This window comes from Falco rusticolus, chromosome 7, assembly GCF_015220075.1.
Source record: "Falco rusticolus isolate bFalRus1 chromosome 7, bFalRus1.pri, whole genome shotgun sequence".
NCBI classification, from domain to species: Eukaryota; Metazoa; Chordata; class Aves; order Falconiformes; family Falconidae; genus Falco; species Falco rusticolus.
Genome location: NC_051193.1, coordinates 25,346,286 through 25,366,628, shown reverse-complemented (window position 1 = coordinate 25,366,628; position 20,343 = coordinate 25,346,286). Strand labels below are relative to the sequence as shown.

General features: G+C 42.2%; 1 protein-coding gene across 5 annotated transcripts in view; it reads right to left on the bottom strand.

The window, feature by feature from the left end:
* The window catches only part of TOGARAM1 (TOG array regulator of axonemal microtubules 1), a 45,027-nt gene extending 24,761 nt beyond the window's left edge, over positions 1-20,266 (bottom strand). For all 5 annotated transcript variants that reach the window (XM_037394072.1, XM_037394073.1, XM_037394074.1 and 2 more), the window contains exons 1-5: positions 18,720-20,266; positions 7,359-7,515; positions 5,937-6,071; positions 3,597-3,890; positions 1,353-1,618 (exon numbers count right to left, since the gene is read on the bottom strand). In XM_037394072.1, the coding sequence (XP_037249969.1) occupies positions 1,353-1,618; positions 3,597-3,890; positions 5,937-6,071; positions 7,359-7,515; positions 18,720-20,195 (2,328 nt within the window). In that variant the 5' untranslated portion in view covers positions 20,196-20,266. The remainder of the gene's footprint in view (positions 1-1,352; positions 1,619-3,596; positions 3,891-5,936; positions 6,072-7,358; positions 7,516-18,719) is intronic.
* Between the last annotated feature and the right edge of the window lie 77 nt (positions 20,267-20,343).

The window sequence follows — 20,343 nt, the reverse complement described above, 5'->3', positions numbered from 1 at the left end:
AGTAGTGACTAGAGGATGGAAGATAAAGACAGTGAGGCAAAGCCATTAAGCCCTACTGCAACTGCTCTCAGATCCACAGGGAACAAAGGAATTTGAGATTCAAGCAGTCGCCATGAACTGTGACAGAAATAAGGACATGTTGCGTGGGATCATGCGGAGAAGATGACACAAAATCCATAGCTATGCTTCCCACATAATCAACATTGCAATGGTTTCAATTTGTACTGATGGGGATACTGCCGACACAGTTCCACCTTCCCTGGAAATTATCCAGCAGCCTCGGCAGTATTTTTCTGTGCCTCAGACTGGTGCAGCTATTTGGTATTTCTCAAAAATCAGAGAGACTCGAGCAACAGATTGAGCAACAGATTCCTTTGGGATGCGCTGGGCACAGTGGCCAGGGTTGGCATACGTCTAGGCTCCTGTATGCAGGGGGGTCTCACGAGACAACCCATGCAACTGAGAAACAGCTATGCAGGATGTGCAGCTACACTGGCTGCAGTACTTCATGGAACAGCACACGGAGATGCTAGAATAAAGTCTGTTGAACAAGTCTCGTGTCACAGAAGGTAAATATTTTTAAAGGTATTAAATATTTCAAATATTTTCTAAGCCACAGGTGGAGTGGCACACACAAAGGCCAGAACACTGGCCATTGAATACACATAATTGGCTCAAATTATTACTAGTGGATTCCCACATCCAGGAGGGATGCCGACCTGCCAGGCCTTGTGTCAAATATGTCTGTGTCATACCAAACAGCTGCAGGTGACACCATACTAATCCAGCTTCACATCAGTCCTTCTCATTTTACTCCATGAAAAAATGACCGAATTCTGAGAGGGCTGTGACAAGTTGCGTGGATATCAGTGACAGCCCGCTTCAGCAAAGTCAGGAGGCTGAGGAAGCTCCCAGGCTGAGTCAAACAAACCCTTCATCAAGGAAGTTATTTGCTATTTTGAGCCCCCTATTATAACAAAAGGCAGGATTATTACTTAAATCTGACATGAAATTTAAAATGAAGTAAAGGTAATGAGAACAGAAGCTGTAGAAAGGCTTACAGTTCTCCCTTGGTACTACAACAACTGAAAATATTCAGACTTGAGCTCTGAGAAAAACAAGGGAAATTAAGCTATCTGGAACAAACATGGGAAGAGTGCTTCAGCATCACTTTTCATTGCTTTACTTAGCTTTTGTCAGATGCTCAATGGTTTCTCATCAAAACTTGCTGTAGATGACAGTGTCACAAAATTTAAGTCAGAAACGGTATTTTCTGGCTCTTGTTCAGAAAAAAAAAAAAAGCTTACAACAGATCAACTGTTAAAAGTGTGTTATGTCATATTTGAACGAACCTCTTCTTGGTCCACTTCCTCGCCATCAACATTTAGCTCTGAAAGATCAGTTGCAATCTTCCTATGCACTTCATTCAGCCATATGTCCTCACACTCTTCGTTCCTCCACTTCATCACGTTTAAGTCAATCTTGTCAGGCAGTGGGCTGGTGAGGCGGGGTATGGGGGGGACAGGTCTGGTCCCATTCAGGCCCCAGCGGGAGGCTGGGTGTCTCACCAGGGTGGGTTTCAGCTGCAGAGGAGAATGTTTCTCCTGCATATTGTCCCCTGAACAAGATACAAGCAGATCTCAGCCCTTTGGAGGGATGACAGAACACTGCATGCACCAGAATAAACTTCATGTCTCATTTCTGTATCACACCAGAAAACTCCTTTTGCAATGAGGTGAGTGTTAAACATAATTATGCTTGCAATTTTATCTACTATTATAAATACATTTCAAGGACGTTTTGTTTGGCTGAGTATCAGCAAATGTAAATAAAACCAGTAAGAACATAAAACAGCTGTACTGAGTCAGATGAAAGGACTGTCCCCTAACAAGGTAAGAAACCAACACTTAAAGAGTATTCAGACTTTTAGGAAGTTCCTGGGTCAGAGGCTTGACATAAGCTGACGCACCGTCCTGGTACATACATCGGCTTGCTTTATCAATAAGCTCTTGCTTTTGGCATCTTCAGCAGCCTGCAGCAGTCAGCTCTACAATGAGCATTAAAAAAGCACTTCCTTTTTTATAAAACCTGATGTCACCAAACCCCTTTCTTAGCTCCTCCATGTATGTGTGTATACACGTATTCATGTGTACAAATATGCACACTCACAGATGAAAGTTTCTCACATGAACAAGAGTAGATAGTGAGTCCCTATCTAACTTTATTTTTATACCATTCCTCATGTGAGAAGCTTTCAACGTTCCTTCTCAACATCAATTTTCCAAATGCACCAAACTCCTGTTCCTGAATATTTATTTGCACACATTTTGCAATATTTAATTTTACAAAATCATTAGGAACATTACCAGACTTGCCTCTTTGCATAGTACTGTCTATTACCTCCTGACTCTACCTCTTTCACCCCCCTGCATTCCAAGCTCAGTTGCCAATCTCTTCTACTTAGTGTCTCCTCCTTTTAAAAAAATATAAACTAGTGTTTCATCCATGTGTGTGCCAACATACACTACCTTTAAAAAGTAATTAATTCCTTAATTAAGAAAAAAAGACTAGTTGCTCTAACAACAATAAAGTTACTCCAAAGAAACAGAAAAAAAATTAAATACATATGGACAATGTACAGAAAATCAAGAAGTGATGAACACACACCTAGAAGATAAAGTTACCTGCACTCCAGGGACAGGTGGCTTCCAAAGCATTAACTTAGAAATTTTCTACATATGCACAAGAATACCAGTCTCAATGAAGACAACGTTTAAAACAGTTTTCTTTACATCAGTGCAAAATCTTATGTGGGAACTGTTACTTTGCTTACAGAAGGTATGCCTCATGGGTGATTAGGAATCAATTTAGGCTAAACAGATTGCAAAGCTATTTTTAACCTAAAATAAGATTGTCTTTAGCAAGTATTTGAAAGCAAGATAAATTGTTTAAGCAACTGTAATTAAATAAACTTTAAACTATTTCAGGTTAACCAATGTGTACATGAGGTCTTCAAAGATGGGAAATCAGACGATAAACAGCAGTCTGTGCCATTAGCTGTCAGTGTGAATTGGGATGAAATCAGCACAGGTTCTGCTCATTAGAGATGTAGCTGTTTGTAACCAGGTTTTAAAGAGCTATTCTGAGCATGGGGAATTCAACACACACATTTCTAAATGAGAATAGAGGCAAAAAGGCAAAATACAATGAGTAGTATATTTTTTGCACATGAATTAATTAAAAGTATTAAAAGTAACAGGTATTTCTGTATTGCCTTTCTCTAAAAATGCTAGATTTTGGAGTTTGTTTTTATTTTATTTTAGTTTGAAGAAAAACTTTTCCCCGATACATTACTGAGAAGAAAAGCAGAGCTGTAGCTTATCACGCTTTATGACAAAATACAAAGATTTCACTTTTTAAGAGAAGCATCCAGTGACGTGATTAGCCTAGTGAAGCTATAAACCACATTTCTAACCAAAACTGGGGCATTGCATAATTCCGCATTTACCTGCCACTGTAGGTTTTCTGACCGCTGCTTGAAGTCACTCAAAATGCAAACCTGAAATCAGTTTTCATCATATTGACAGCATTCCTACCTGTATTGTCTCCTGACTTTTGTCTGAGACGCTGCTTCTGTGAACTAGGCTTAGGCAGTCCTTCAAAGCTTTTAAGAGGCCAGGAGTTTGAGAAGCTCATGCCATTATCTTGTGACTTCTTTGGAGAGTCAGCCAGAGAGGTGTGCTTTGGGCTGTTCCTGGGTGATGACAGAGGGTAAGACGGCAGAATGAAGGAGCCCTGGCTCACATTAGAACCTTGGAAGGACATCGTATGCTCTGCTTGATTGCAAAAACTTCTCTGGGTCTTGCTGGAAAGATTTAGGCTGCCACAACCTGAGCAAAGAAAAAGAGAACAGTATTTGTGGTAATTAGCCTCTGACAGCTCTTATAATAATAATTTACAAGGAAACAATATACCATTTAGACAGTCAAAAGCTGAAGATCAGCATTTTACCAAAGCAAACAGGCCAATCAGTTAACTTCATTTTATAAATTGCATTGTTCCTCAAAACAGCAATTTCCTTTTTCTGCATTTGATCCAATGAGTTTAAGCCTAAGCTATTTTGCAGTTATGTTTTGAAGAACTATATTTAAGAAAATGAATGATGCAAGTAGATTGAAAATTGTTCTGTTGCTTGCTCTCTGTATTCCAAGCCTGCATAGCATAAAATTTGCAGCCACTCTCAAAACTCAGTGATACAAAAGTACACATAAAGCACAAATGTTATTATTTCTATTCCTTAAAAAAAAAAATAATCCAAAAATTATTTTCCCAGAAACCAGTAGGTCAAAAATAGAAAGATTAGATTTGGAACTAGACTGTTTTAATTATTCACCATGGAAAATGTTCCCCCACATGCACTCAAGCTTTTAACCGTGCAAGTGAAAAAAAGGACAAGTATTAACACAGTTCCTGACAGCCTCTGGAAGGATCATGGTACATTCAGCCACCTCAGCAATCTTGTTGAGAGAACAGCTCCACAAGTAATTCCACTGGCATAACTGGGAGAATGGGAAAGCAGAGCCAGGGAGCAAGAACAGGTGACAATGTGAGTCAGGCTCAGAGATTATTATTCTATTAATCATCTGTGTCACTCCAAAGAGAACCATTCAATTGTGCCTTTAGTTATAGTTTAAAAAATCCCTTTACAAATCAGGTTGCTCCAAGGTCTCTTATCTACTGCTCCTGCTGCTTTCCAAGGCTGCAGCATCCTGCCGCTCCCCAGATACCCTGGGGCAGCAAAACCAAGAGAACCAAGTCAGGTTTGGGTTGTGTTACTGGAGAGAGGCTCAAGGAACAGTAATATCTGGCACAAAAACTGTTTGCAGAGAAATAAATTGGCAAGTGTGGGCAAAGTACCTGATGCCCTTCTGAAGGCCAAGGCTAAGAGAAAAGAACATTGATTTGTAGAGAGGCAAAAAAAAAAAAAAAGAGGAAATCTCTTCTTTCTTTCCGTAGGCATGAGAAAACCACAGGATCTAAGAGCCCCTAAGTGTCTAGAAGTAGACAAAGTTCCTATATAATTTCCAAGAAGGCTGTCAGCTCTATCCTTTGTCCAACACATCTGGACCGCTCAAAGCAGCTCTGTCCACAGATTCGTATTGTTACCATCTATTAATCCAGACAGTGAGTTTATTCCTTCACTAAGTGTTTATCTGGCATTTACTATTATTATTATTACTGATGAACAGAAAAGTTTCTATTTGTTACAGGTCCTGATTTATCTCAGCCTCCAGCTCTAAGGGTAAGGTGCACTCCATCAAATCCCTAACCTCACTTTTGAAGCTAGCAGCAAAAGCCACCTGACATGGCAGCGCCCCGGCTATCTGTCTACTAAAAGCTGTAGACAAACCACCACAAATTAAAGCACTGATGTAAGAATTAGGAGTTTTACTTGTACCAACACAGTGTCTCTGCAGCACACCGAGGACATTTCCATCTGGCTGTTGTGCTCAGCAGAAAGGAGCAGCCTGTACCTCCTCCTGCACTCACTCCTGCCGAGACACCTTGACCGCCCTCCACACCTTAGAGGGGACCAAGAGAGGTATGTTAACCTCTGAACAGACCCAGCCCTTGCTGTTAAGCAGGCTGATCTGACCTATAATATTAACAGAAATCTTAAAAATCGGTTTTTCAAGAAAAATTCAGATTCTGTTCCAGCACCACTTTTTGTATAGCACACTGATGCCACCAGATACCAAAGGTGTGGGTTGCAAATTAGCAACCACAAATGAAAAGCACTACACAGGAGGGAGGCACAAATACATCTGAATAGGGACTGAACAACATATTAGTAATAGTTGCTGTTTCTTAAGGCAGCATATAGACATTTCCGAAGCAATGTGCACTGACTTACAATACAGTTAGAATCCATATACCTTTGTCTTGCTGACAGTTATTTAATCCTAAAAATTGTAAATCAGAGTCCACACTACCACTCTTCCCACATGTCTGCGTATATCCAAGCATTCCACACTTCCGTGAAATTTGTGGCTGATGAGAGCCCATAACACCTTTCAAAAGAAAAAAACAAGTAATTAGATAAACTTACCATATGGTATTAAAAATATATGTAATAATATTTAATATTGAATTAAGACTCTCTGTCTAACTTCCAGTGTAAAATATAACTACCATCAAAGTATTTAATTTTAGTTTCTAAGTAACCTTGTAATACCGTTCATACGCACAAAAAGGACAAATGGCTGGCTGTTCTTCCAGGGCACTTTTGCAATGAGTTTCTTTAGAGTGATGTCACTCACTCATAGCATAACAGTGAGTAAACTTGGCATGCCACACATGCCAGTGCTCCTCGGGAAAAGCAGAGAATAGAACCTTCCACCAAGTGAAGAGAAGAAATCAGGCCTTGTCTTGCCCAGCCTTTTCACACGCCTTTTGCTATTAAAATACAAATCACTGAGTTTATGTTGCTAGTGTAAATTAAGTGGAGGACTATGCCTATAATCTTCTACAGACCTGGTTTTCAACAAAGTGACACTTTTCATCCTTTAAAACAAACTTTAGAGCTCACTCTCCAGACAGCTTTCTACCCTAGGTGTTTATACACCGCAAAAAGAGAAAAATATGCCAATGTACAATATGTATGTGCTGATCTGCTCTTCTGAACAGCCCACCATACATAAATACAATCTTCCCGACATGTTGCTCGGTTTATGGTTTGATACTTCATACCCTGCCACCACACCTTTTACAATAACAACTGCTATTTTAGCAAACAACGTACTCCTCCTCAAAAGTCAGTAAAATTCTGTGTCTCCTTTTAAGTTGCTACATTACCTGCAATTCACATTACAGTGTGAAAGAACTTTGGCTGAATTACTCTATTGCTGATCTACATGGTACTTTTCCCTAATTCTACAGAAGCAGCAGAAAGCTCTGTATCTCAGGGATATCCCGAGCCCTTTTCTTCAATACATCTGTTCACGTAACCACACTGTATCTTTTGGGTCTTGCTGTCTGCAAAAAAGGCTGATCTATAAACTCTCTTGTGGCTATCTAAACTAGTGAAAATCTGTGTGTGTACAGCAGGAGTGGAAAACAGCAGTTCTGAGATGGTGTACGCTTCACCAGGGGCAGGGATGGGACTGCTGCCGCTTGCTTCAGCTGGAGGCGTAGCCCTTTGCCTAGTACTCAATTCCTTGCAGTAAATGAAAATAAATAACAAAACAAATAATCAACAGACGATAAAACATGCTCATGAAGCTACAAATTCATTCTCAGGTTCTTCTAAATCTATTTTGTAAATGGGAGATCAAACACATTTTTGTGTCAATACTTACCAGCACAAACAGAAGAATGCTCAGAGTTAAAATCTATACTATTCTGAAATAAATTCCTTGAAGCTCTTTTTCTACTAAAAAATAACTCATCACTGACTGGTTCTCCTTGAGAGGGCCTTAACTTTGGAGAATGAAGAAAATCATTAGATGTAGAGAACTGTAGGAGAAAGGAAAATAAAGAAACAATCATGTGTGTGAAATGAATGCACAACCCTTTTCTGTAAGAACAGCAGAATTACCCACTTAAATGTCATCTAGACCTCATCACCACGCAGACCTGTCTCTCTTTATAACAAAGCTACACAAAACACTGTCAATATGTTTAAGAAGACAGAATTGACAGAAAATTTTTCTTCCCTATCACTCAGACAACGGAAAGGAAGAGCGTGTGTACATTGAGCCGTATCCACAGAAGTAAATGGGTTTCATCATGCATGTATCCACAGATAAAGCTTAATGAACAAAGAGAGCAAAAAGCAGAAAAGTTTTTTTTTAAAAAAAAAAAAAAGTAGACCCCAAGAATGGTGACAGCAGACCAGAGTAGAAGCTCCCAGTGCCGGCTGTCCCCAGCCTCCCCCGTGTATTTATTCCTGTGCACTGCAGTGGTGTGGGGCGTGAACTGCAAAAGGCACCAAAATTAGCACCCATGGACAGAAGCCATCCAGCCATGTATTCCACAGTGCCCTGGGGTGACTTGCTGCTGTGCCACCAGGGTGCCAAGAAGGGGCGAGCTGTCCCCAGTGCCCCTGGCACTGACACAGGGCTGGGACATGGCTCAGTCTGTCTTCAGCCTCACCCTCCAGCAGCCACCTGCCTAAACCCAAAGCACCACCCAATTTTCTAAAAAGAACTAATCCTATTTCCCAACACTAAACAGTCTCACCTAAGCCTTCATTAAGAGATGGGTAAGACAAGATATGAAGCTTTTCACCATCGTGAAACCAAGTGTGATGTTTGTTGCAGCACGGCCAGGTCACTGGCTTAAAAAATCAGATCCTTCACATGAAAAGACACTGTGTGAGAACGTTTTTAAATCCTTGAAATTTAGCACTGAGCACCACGGGTCATCAATACAAAATGCCACGACTTCCTTTGTTAGTAAAGGCAGTTGATTTTTAAATGCAAAACACTTTCACTAAAGTTTTCTTTAAGCGTTAGAAAGCATTTTAGTTGGTTTACAGGTTGACACTACTCACACTGAAGGGGAAAAAAAAACAACAAAAAAATGGTAGAGAATTGCCCTAGTCATTAATTTTAAAAATTAAATGTTAACATTTTAAATTATGTATATTAGCTATGTAAGTGTTTAAACAGACAGCCGCTACTTGAGGTGTGAAAACAGCACGCTTCAGATTTAGTTTAAAAGCTGCATCTGGCAGTATCAGCACCTTGTAATGAGAACTGGTTATAGGTAAAGGAAACATCTGAATCATATAATTACTTCGCCAAGAAAAGATCATGCTTTATATAAAGGTTTCTTGCTTTCCGATTTAATTAGTAAAATCGGTAACTTAATCGCTTCCTGGCTATATTAACTCTGTTCTGCCCTTTCACAGTCAAGGCTCCACACAGAGGTCAAAAGAGAAGTCTGAACAGAAATGGAAATATTTATTCAGTATTGGAAAGAACAGCATCATGTTAAGTCTAGCACCCGCCTTTACTCAATATACTGGTTGTGTGAATGGAGAATTTGTCATCTAACACATACACAGTACATTCATTTACAAAAATACATAATTTTTAATTTCACTGAAGATCTTAGTTGACCGTAAAGATGGATTCTCAGACTGGGAACTTCACATAAACTCTTGCAATACGGACCTGCAGTTCTCCATCAGTCCGTAACTCAGTCATCTCCTCAGTGCACAGCGTCCCACACAATGCAGCTTGTGTTGGACAGGGAGAACGCCGTCAGCGCCCAGCTCCGCAGGACACGGCATGCCGCGCTGCGCCTGCAAACGGCCACTCTGCTACATCCTCCATGCGCCGGGAGAAATCGCACAGTGATTCAACAGATTACAATGCCTTGAAAGTTAAATGACTAGGTCAAATAAACAGCAGCTAAATGCTCTGATTTAGTATATTGATGGAGGTTAATTTAATACCATAAAAAAATTTTTCACAAAAGCATCACAAAATAAAGCACAGACAACTTGAAGCGGCACAGTCATGACATGAGTAGCATGACTACGAGCGCATACACTAATTGTTTTTAAAATGTTATAAAATTTACTGTCTCACATAGTATCCTAAAAATGGAATTGTTCCTTGTTACAGCATATATACTTAAGAGTTTCAACAAAACCTTCAGGACCCTCCCAAGTAAAGGTGATTCACAACACATTAGCAAGATACACACACAAGGCAAGAGAAGTTAAATCTCCATACCCAACCAACAAGACTCCTCTTGAAAAAATAAATGCCACAATTCAAACTTTTAAATAACGTATTTCTAGTTTTCCTCCTCCTCCTTTTCATTGAAAAACGAAAACAATAACTCACACAGGGTACCTGTTAGCAGTACATAAATAAGTGAAGCAGCAATTTGCCTGTATTTCCATTCAGTGCTTTAAAAACCCAGCTGGTTCCCAAAGGAACCGCGGTTCTTCCCTGCATTGAGTGCCAAGGTACACAGCTACGTGGACACAGGCTCTCAGATGAGACAGCTTCCCTGTTCCCAGAGACATCTTTGGTTAATAAAAATGGCAATTTGTTTTTTATTTACTTACAAAATGGCACGTTCCAATTTACTGTTACGTACTGCACTTCAGCAGATATGACTGAAGTCATCCGCATAGCAAAGTCTTCAGCCTGAGGTATTTTAAGCAAACACACTGAAATGCTCATAAGCTTAAAAATTTACATAAAACCTTCCTTCCTGAAAGCTGGTGCTAATGTAGGACCAGACTTTTTAATTGGCTTTCAGGGATTTGACTCTCACTTAAAATATTTGCACACAACTGCTTAAAGCATATGACAGCGAGGGAAAACTTCAGGAACCTTGATACAAAACGGATCTGTCTAAATCTTATTTGTGATGGAAGAACAGAGGAATCCAGCAGGTACAAAATTACTAGTAAGGCCAGAGCAGGAAATAGGAAGCTTTGCAAAGAAAAAAACCGCAAATTCCGATTGCTGGGTATACAGTAAGAACAATGATTTAAATCACAGCAGTTGCACCGATAACCCTCAGTGCTATGCTGGCTTTTTATCACCCAGGTACCCTGAGGGACACCAGTTTTACTCTACAAATGAGAAAAAAGAAGAGCAGCCAAATGGGTGAAATGGTTTGTTCTCCAAGTTATTACAATTTGGGACAAAAGAAGAGAGGAGAGCTCGGCATTCTTGCTTCTGTGATCAACCGGTCAGAAAACATCACTTTCAATCTATGTATCTTTCGGTCCATAAATAAATGTTACTTGCACAAATTACTTACACCCCATCTTTTCACACAGACAAAACGATATATGCAGAAGGAACAAAATGCACAAAACTAACATGATTGTACAGCTTTGTTCAGTTGTTCCAACCCCCGCTACAGGAATAAAAACTGTCTGCTTTATTGTATGCAAATTATAATTACAGTGATTATAAATTTCCTAAACATAAGCATGCAGGGTGGTGGCAAATAAATGCAAACCTACAGCTGCCAGACTTTTCATTGACGTAGACCCTGTCAAAGGGATTTCTCAAAAGGTTTCAGGTTCATTTACATTCCACTAGTACCACCAATGTCAGAAAATTTTTTCATCCATCCACCAAATGAAATATTAACTTGGTCACCAAAGCACAGCGCTTGTGAGTGACCCATCACTGACAAATGCTCTGTTCTTACATTCCCTTCCCAGCTGAGCAGTGGCATTGGATGAAACAAAAAGGTTCTCCTAACCAAATAACACCCAGCAGCCATCAGTAACATGTGACCAGGGAACAGATCGACAACAGCACAAGTATACAATGGTATTTCCTCAAATATTCTCCCAGCCTCCAAAAAAACCCACAACTCTCGTCCCAGAGATGGACACTCAACTCACAACGAAAGGATAACTTCATCACACAGGCCTCTGTGTCCCTTTACTCCTCCTTATCACTGTGGAAAACAAAGAGTATTTGTTTCATAAAACTAATTTCACAGATCATTTGAACACTCACTAAGGTCTTCATAAAGTCCACCTATTGAGTTACCTGGTTATCAGATCAGTGTGTAAATGGCAAAGAATTCCACACATATTGCCAAACAGGGCAGCTATGGTAAATTGCAGAGAGTTCAGGTATACTTTGTAACATGGTTTAAAACATCAGTAAAATGTTGAAATGCTTTTGCTTCCCCAGCAAAGGGCACTGCTTTCTACAGCAGGTAAAGGGACCCACAGAGTGTGTTCCACAAGGAGAGATGTTTTCACAGTATCGGGGTAAGATAACTCTAATCCTGCAATAATTACTAGGCATGCTATGTTCTACACGGAGCACATAATACATATGTTTTCAAAATACATAGAGTTTTCAAGGTAAACACAGGAAGGCTTAGCTACCAAAAGATCAGCGAGGAACACCCAGCACACTATTAGCCAATTTTGTGGCAACCAGTTTGTTTTTCGTGTTTCAGCAGGGCAGCGGAGCTAGTAAGGTCTACACAAGTAGCAACGTTTAGTTCTTTAAATTGTACACCAAACTCCAGAGCGGTTTTGTTCTGATAGCTTGCTTAAACTGGAAATATACAAGATGAGAGTTAAAAAGGGAATGGGGGATTGCTAGTACACTGTCCTTAAACTCATTTCTGTGACCCCTCACAAACAGCACAAGCTGCCAAACCACTGGAGAATGCAACGTGTTTGGTCACTGCAAGCTAATTTCAATTACTTAACGTCAGCACCCAAAAGATCAGTAGATCATGTCAAGTCCTAAAGCAAACAACAGAAACATTTTTTTTTTAATAGGATCTGGTCTGGATCAGATGGGAATTTTTTATACTTTCAAAAGCTAAACCTAAGGAATGGGAGCAGACATAGCACATCAGTGCCTCCAGAAAGAGAACGCTCACTTCAGCAACTTCAGGCAACTTTATCCATTGGATTTACAGGTAACAGATGGAACATCAGGAGCCTGGCTCTACCAGCTTGAGACTGGAAATGAACAGGACCTTACCAAAGTACAAAGGAAAAAAATCATGGGGTTATACACTTTATTACCAGCCTGTGCTGCCAAGTGTTTCCCATCTCTAGCAAACAAAGTGTTCCTCTGGTGCTGTTCTAAGGCTCCTGTATTTGCTTTAGAATATGCTGCAGGTACTTAAAAAAACCAAACAAACCCAGAACAGTTACCAGTTTATTAACTTAGCTAGAAACCAGAGAAGCTTCAGCCTACTGAGGCAAGCTGAGTGGTGACAGTAACTACCTGTCCCATGTAAGGAGGCAGAGGTCAGGCTACTCAAACCTGGCTTTAGAAGAGGACAGAGTCAAAGGCAGAGTCTGTCCTCAAGCTTTGACAGATGTGTGCAGCTGCCAAGAACCAGAAGCGCAGAAGCACAGATCATGATGCTCTATTTGATAAACTGAGGTTTGGCTTACAGAAAGAAAGAAAAATGGAAACCTGAGGTACTGTAAACAGCTTTTAAGCCATAAGCCTTCAATTTCAATATATAAAGCACTGAAGCGTGAAATCACGCACTTTAACAAAAGATACTAGTTGGCAGAAATAAGACCCACAGATTAAATAAAGACTGGTATAAATGTTTTATTTAACAACCTTTTTAAGAGATGCATACTATACACCCCACGAGTACCACATTTTGTGAGCACACCTCCAGACCAAACACTGCTGAGCTATGTCACTGGTGCCATTCCAGCAGAACTCCGTGCCTCTGTGACTTATTCCCAGTCAGCCACAGCATCAGGGCAAGGCAACTCCTTGGGTGACCACACAGTCCTGCTGCACTCACCACTTCTCTCCAGGCCTTTGATTGCACTCTCTGGCTCTGAAAGAGACAGCTGGAGGCACTGGTTTCCTGAGAAGAACCTTGCAGTGTTTACCTATCCATCCTGTTTTCTTCTGCTGTTACAACTAGGGAGGAGACTCCTTTCCGAGTGCAGAACAAAAGCATCCTTTGGAAGCTGGGGTGGTGGCAGTTCAAGCATCTCTTGACTCTAGAGCTTCTCACTAAGGTGTTTTTAATGTTGAACATAACTACAGTCTCCTGAGAATCTAGCAAATTAAGAAAAACTCTGTGCTTGCATCTCTAGTGCCAGGCTAAGCATCACTCGCCAGTGATATCTCGCTGCTCGAGGTGGCAGCCACACGTGTGACCACAGTCACACCTGGGCTGTGCCATACAGAAACACACCGTGCAGGACGGACACCCTTGGTTTATTTTATGTCTGTCAGCACAGTTGGATCATTGTTCTGAATCCTGCAGCACAGCTGGCAGCCCGAAGTTTACAGATGGGTATGAAATAAAATCAGTGCCAAAGGACTTCAGGGATTACAGGAAAACATTTCATCAATAATCTAATTTAACATCACTGACAGAAGCTGCATTTAGACAAATCCTTGAAGGCAATGTGCTTTATCACCTTGTATTTTTAGTACACATTAACTTACACATGTTTTACTTTACATCTTATCTGATCAGGAAAGTCTACACACTGCGTTGGACAATCACTGTGTAACATGACCCTAAAAATACTAGTAGAAAAACAACTTTAAACATTAAGCTCATTTCATGCTTCCTTTCAGCCACAGAATGACTCCAAAAGTTAATTTTTAAACAAATTCATTTCAAAGGAATGTCTGAATTAATAATTAATTTTTTACATTTACATGAACAAATCAACTACCCAAATTTTATGCATGATATACCTTAGTGAAGAGATAAAGAACAAGGAAAAGAACTTTATTTATACAGCTTATGGCAATCTCCTTCAGTTAAGAAGGAATGTCTTCAAGTACAGGAAACACTGTCCAAGTTTACTCATGTCAGTGTGCCTCAAGTGGAAACGCAGTTCACCTACTACTTGCATCGAAGATACATACACTCCATGGGATAAAGCGGTTTTCATGGCACAGATATAACAAAACAAGCCAGCAAATACCGTACCAAAAATCACAGCGCCATATAAAAAGATGTCGCCCACCCCGGAGAGCCTTACCATCTATTAAGTAAGACATAACAGTAAGATAAGACAAATGATCATGATACAAAGACAGGGTGGCAAAGTTGTCAACCTACAGAAATCAGATAAATTTCAATTTATAATAAAAATCAATAAATTGTGTTTATATTTCCTTTGCAGTAAAAGTGAGTCTAGTCAATAGGACTCAATGTCTTGAAAATAATCTCATGCTAAATCAGGCCCCTGGTAGCAAAGACAGCTTTCCACAGTCTACTGACTGCACAAACTAGTTCTCCACTGACAGTGGGGCTGCTTAAGCAGTCACCATTCAGGTAACTAAAATGAATCCCTATTCTTTTCCTCCCTTATACATGATGATGAGCAGCATTTGCTTTACCTTCTAATAAAAGGCCTCCCTGATGTGCTTTTTCAAACAAGGCTGTTCCTTTCCCTCACAGAGGGCAAAGATGCAGTAGCTACCTTAAATTATGGTTTTGTCTGTCACAGGAGCAATGTTACAGCTAGACTTATCTTTACAGACATTGAAGTAAAAAGAAATCACTGGAACCTGGAAAACTGAGTACCACCACTATTTCTGAGTGACAAACAAGTGCCACCAGCACTAGTTAAACCACCGCTATTGGAGAGAGATGCATGATGGTTACAGCAGCTAAGCAGACTAAACTGGTATGAGACTGTATATAGACACAAAGCTACTCCCTGAGCCAGGTTCAACTTACATTCAACTTACTGTGTCTTCAAGGAGCTTGGCAAGTGGGCAGCTGTTAATCCACAGCAATTTTTAAAACCACTGCTCCCAAAAGCCAGTTGAAGAGTAATTGTAAAACCTCATGTCTGCCAGTAGTACACTCTGCCCACTGGCAAAGAAAAAGCTTCCATTCTCACATGGACTGAACCAAATTTTTAAAACCCACTGAATGCAAAATATTACCTGCTGTATTGTATCAGCCCTCAGATGTTTCTTTGTAATGATGGGAAGAACACTTTTGACATTGTTCACATCAGGTGAACCAATACAACTAAAATAAGCTGGTAATGCAGATGTAATTTTGGTACTGTGTTCATTTATGTCCAAGTCAAAATTGGCAACTTTCAAATTCTATCAAACATGACATCAAATTGGTTTTTTGTCAGGACTTACCCGCATGTAAGCAAAAAGCTATGTGGAGAGGTGTTATACTTCCATGTAAAATGAATTCTGGTTAACTGGAGGTTTCTGGTTATTCAGACATCTTTCAAGTAAGAGTGCAAAAGGCGCATTAACATGTTTCCTTTGGCAGAGTGCAACTGACGAAGTCTTCAAATTCTGACACCTCAAAGTTATCGACCTGCTTCCTACCAACTTAAATATGCAAGAAAACACAAAATGGAAGTGAGAGGCAAACAGAGCAAGTCAGAAAGCAGAGGGAAGAGACAGGAACAAACAGAATCTCTAGGAGGCACGGGATATCTTACAGAATCAGTCATTAGCTGCAAAAAAAAAAAAATACTTCTCATTTAAAAGGAATAAATACAGTACATGACAAACAGGATTTTCTCCTGTTTGTCATGTACTACTCCATACTGTGTGCAGCAGCGAAAGCAGAACGAGACTGGTTAACTTACAGCTCAAGTCCCCGCACAGCAGCAAAGGAAAAGAGATATGGGAAAGTAACCTGCACTGATAGTCCCAAGTAGTCCCTGTTCAGAACAATGCTTTTACCAAATAAGGGCTGAAATTGATTTTGTTCTGATACTGAAAAAATAGATGGCACAAATGTAACTTCTACATCTGCTCATAAGCAAGAACAAAGTGAAAAATGTGGCATAATAACACAAGAACATAGGAACAGACGATCACAAAGGAAAATGTTAATTTAAACTTGAAGTATTTGCACAATGTTATGTAACTGAAAGAGTCTTTCAAGGAGAAAAGCAGAAAACCTGTCATCCCACCACAATTCAGTCACACAGACAAATGCGGGGATGACGAAGAGACAAGCTAAGCGCTTGTCAGACATAGGAAGCTGATCTGAAAGCCATGTTATTTTATCCTGTTAGGCTTTACGTACAGGGGGTAACTAGCTGTCTCTACACAAGAGCTTCCAGCAGTTGGTTTATGATTTGCACACCTTTGAGAGTAACACTATAAAACCCCAAACCCCACATGTGCACACTTCACACCCCAGATCCCCAGCAGCTGGGCTGGTTTTCATCCCAGTATTATGCAATGGGATTTATGCCCATAAAGCTCATAGTACACATCTAAAAATACATATCATAGAATGGTTTGGGTTGGAAGGGACCTTAAAGACCATCTCATTCCAACCCCCTGCCATGGGCAGGGACACCTTCCACTAGTCCAGGTTGCTCCAAGCCCCATCCAACCTGGCCTTGAACACTTCAAGGTATGGGGCATATATTCTTACGAACTTTTATCATTTAGTATCAAGGATGTTCCCCAGTAAGCTGAGTAACTCCTCATCAGTGACTTGAAGCCATGAATATGTAGTTCACACCGTTTCTAAATGCACTTTACATATGCAACATGAAACCATGAAACCACAAATTAATTGCTTTCTCACCTGGGTTGGAAACTTTGGCTCCACCTCCCCATTTACAGGGATAAATCCAACCACAAGTACAAAGAGATTAAAAAAAAAAAAAAAAAAGGAAAGATTTCCACAGCACCTAAGGGTGAACTCAATAGAGGGCTGTCTGAGGCAGAAGACCTTCCACCATGCCAAGCAACTGCCAGGTTTTGGTGCATGTACTGGCTTGCTTTTTGTTTGAAGTCTACAGAAAAACATGAACCCAGCCAGCACCAAACAGCAGTGCAGAACTCTGCCCAATTTGCCTAGAGAACGCTGGCAATTAACGATTACTTATACAAGTTGCATTAGTCAATACTGAAAAGCTGTTTCAAACAGAAAACCCTTCTTGATCTAAAGGCATTTCCTACATGTCTTGTGCAGACCCTGTTTGCTTTGTAGACAACCCAGAGGAACTTAGTAGCCTGATTCATCAAGCCAAAAAGGTACAGATCAATCTCTTTAGGGGTCTGAATAAGGTAACACACCAACAAAGGACATGGGCATGTGTGCGTACAAATATATATGTGAAGTTCAAGTTTTTATCACTACAATGATATTAACTTGCACTTCTTTTTATTAAGAGACTTCACTAAAAGCTAGCCCTCACCAATTAGCCCTGTTTATGACCTCATCCAATACAGTTACTAAGCAACTAAGGATTAAATTCTGAATACGTAAACACAGTAGTGAGGAAGTCTTTTCTAAACAGCTTTCAAATTTTAAAAAGATCTACTTGTTTAAACGCACTTGCTGAAGATCAAGTATAAATTAAACCTGTCCAGTTTAAAAAAAAAAAAACCAAAACCAAAAACAACTCCCCACCCAAAAAAAACCAAAAAAACACACACAACAGAAAACCCACCACACACAAATACACTCCCAGGTCTTAAATACGTGGACAGTACCCGATACAGATGTCACTGAACAGAACTACTGCCAAAGTAAAAAGGACCTGAATAATTTTTCAATGTTTCCTTCCCTTTGCAGCTGCCGACATGATCAGTAACTGATAAAATCAAAATTCCAGTCAATCAGAATTGCTATTTCATCCTGACCTACATTTTTTGTAGTCAAATCTGACTGAGGAAAAAGAGCCACATAGACATTGGCAATCCTCAAGTTTTATTACCGGTCAGTGCACTGCCAAAAAGCACTGGCTGAGCCAAACTCCAGTGCTCTGCCTTCAAAGCCTGAGATGAAGTAACTTGTCAGTTTTTGCTCCAAACAGCTTTTGTGTTTAGGACAACCTTTGCAGTCAGTCAAGTACTCTGAAATACAAATATATAAACAGAAACTCTGAAATAGTTTCCCTACTCTTTTACTCATTCCTTGGGTTTTATCTAATCATTGTCAGAGACAGGTCACTATGGCTAGACGTAAGTGTCACATGGAATCTAGCTAACCTAAAAAAAAATATTTTTTTTTTCTTTTTTTTTGTGGTAAGTTGTCTGGTTCCTACTAGTGTTAAATCTGACATAAGGAGTTCTCAAATTTGTCTTTCCAGATTGATACATGTACAGAGATCCTTGCACATAAAATATTATAGCATCAACCATACCTTGCAAATACCCGGCATTTAATAAGCCTTTGACAACTTTCCAATCCCCCTTTGGAACATGCTTTAGAATAAACGAGCCCAGTAAGCTATGAGTACATACCTGCTCCACACCCTTTGTGGAAGGCATCTTAACTCTTGATCCACCTTCCCTGTCTCCAGCACGCTCATTTTCCCAAGGCAGTTTGTTTTTTCCTTTACCCGCACTCAAGACTCTTCTCGGACTTACACCCAGATCGGCACATGCATAGTGTGAGCCAACGTTATGCAGAGCATCATCCCTTGAATGATACCCACAGTAACTGTGTGCGCTCTGAGTCCTGTTGCCCATCAACAGCCAGTCTGTATCTGCGCCAGGGGGTAAACAGGACCCCCTGTTAGGACCAGATGATGGTAAGGGCACAGCATACTCTACAAACCCTTGGTCCACTAGCTTCGGTAAGGTCTTCCTGGCCAGCCTGGCCTGCACTGCGTGCATCACTCCATCCCCATCATCCTCGAGTTCCACTGCATCCACTGCCTTGAAGAGAAGGGTGGTGTTGCCCGGTCCCATGGAAGATGCCAGCACAGCAAATGCTTCCATGGCAGCATGCCTGACCTTGCGCTTGCTGTCCACCAGTGCAGGAGCCAGCCCAAATGCCAGCCTGACCAAGTCCAGCTCCTCACCAGGGTAAGTGAGGAGGGCCACGATGCAGATGTTAACCACCTCCTCACGGACCCTGGAGTTCTTGTGCTGCAAGTACTCTTGCTGCAGCAGCAGGCTCAGCACCTCCTGGGGACCTGCTGCCTTCATCAGCCACAGGAACAGGCAGTTGTACTCCTGCCGGATGGCCAGCTTGTTGTCCCCCAGGACTTTAGCAGCAGCAGAAACCAGAGGTGCCAGCAAGGCCTGAACCTGGTCGCCCAGGCGCAGGGCCAGCAGATGTATCACCTCCAAAGCCCCCAGCACCACCTTGAAGTTCGAATCATCGAGGAGGGAGCAGAGGAACTGGACAAGGCCCAGGAGGCTGGGGGCAGGCGTGGAGGTCACCGCAGCCTGGCTGGCACCTTCAACCACCCTCTTCAGCTCCTCCACGGCTTGCGTGCGCTTCTTGTAGTCCTCCTGGTCCAGCAGGCGAGCGTGCAGCTCCGGCGGCAACAGCCCGAACTTCAGGCCGGTGCTGCCGGGCGGGGCGGGGGGCGGCGGCGGGGCCGAGCCCTCAGCGACCAGCTGGCCCTCCAGCAGCCCCGGCCGGCCGGCGGGCGGGCACGACTCGGCGCCGGGCTCCTCCTCCCGCTGCCCGGCGGGCCCGGGGCCGCCCAGCTGCCAGGCCAGGCTACGGGAGAGCTCACCTAGGCCGCGGCGGGCAGCGGGCGGCGTCGGGAGGGCGCGCAGGCAAGCGGCGGCAGGAGCGCGGGGGGGCCGGGCGGGCCCGCGGCGCCGGCCGCGCAGGGTCTCTCCACACAGCACCGGCCGCAGCCCCCACGGCAGCTCCTCGGCGGCGGCATCACCCTCCCCCGCCGCCCGCCCGCCGCGCTCGGGGCCCGCCGGCTCCTCCATGGCGCAGGCGGCCGGCGGCAGCGCAACAGCCACGGCCATGGGCGGCGCGGGACGGAGCCGCCCCCGCCCCGGCAACGCCGCGCGGCACAACACCGCCGTCTCCAGGCGCCGGCCCGCACCGCGCCTGCGCGGCACCGCCCACGGCGCGGCGGGTTGGGGGAGACCGGCACACCCCTCACCGCCGCCC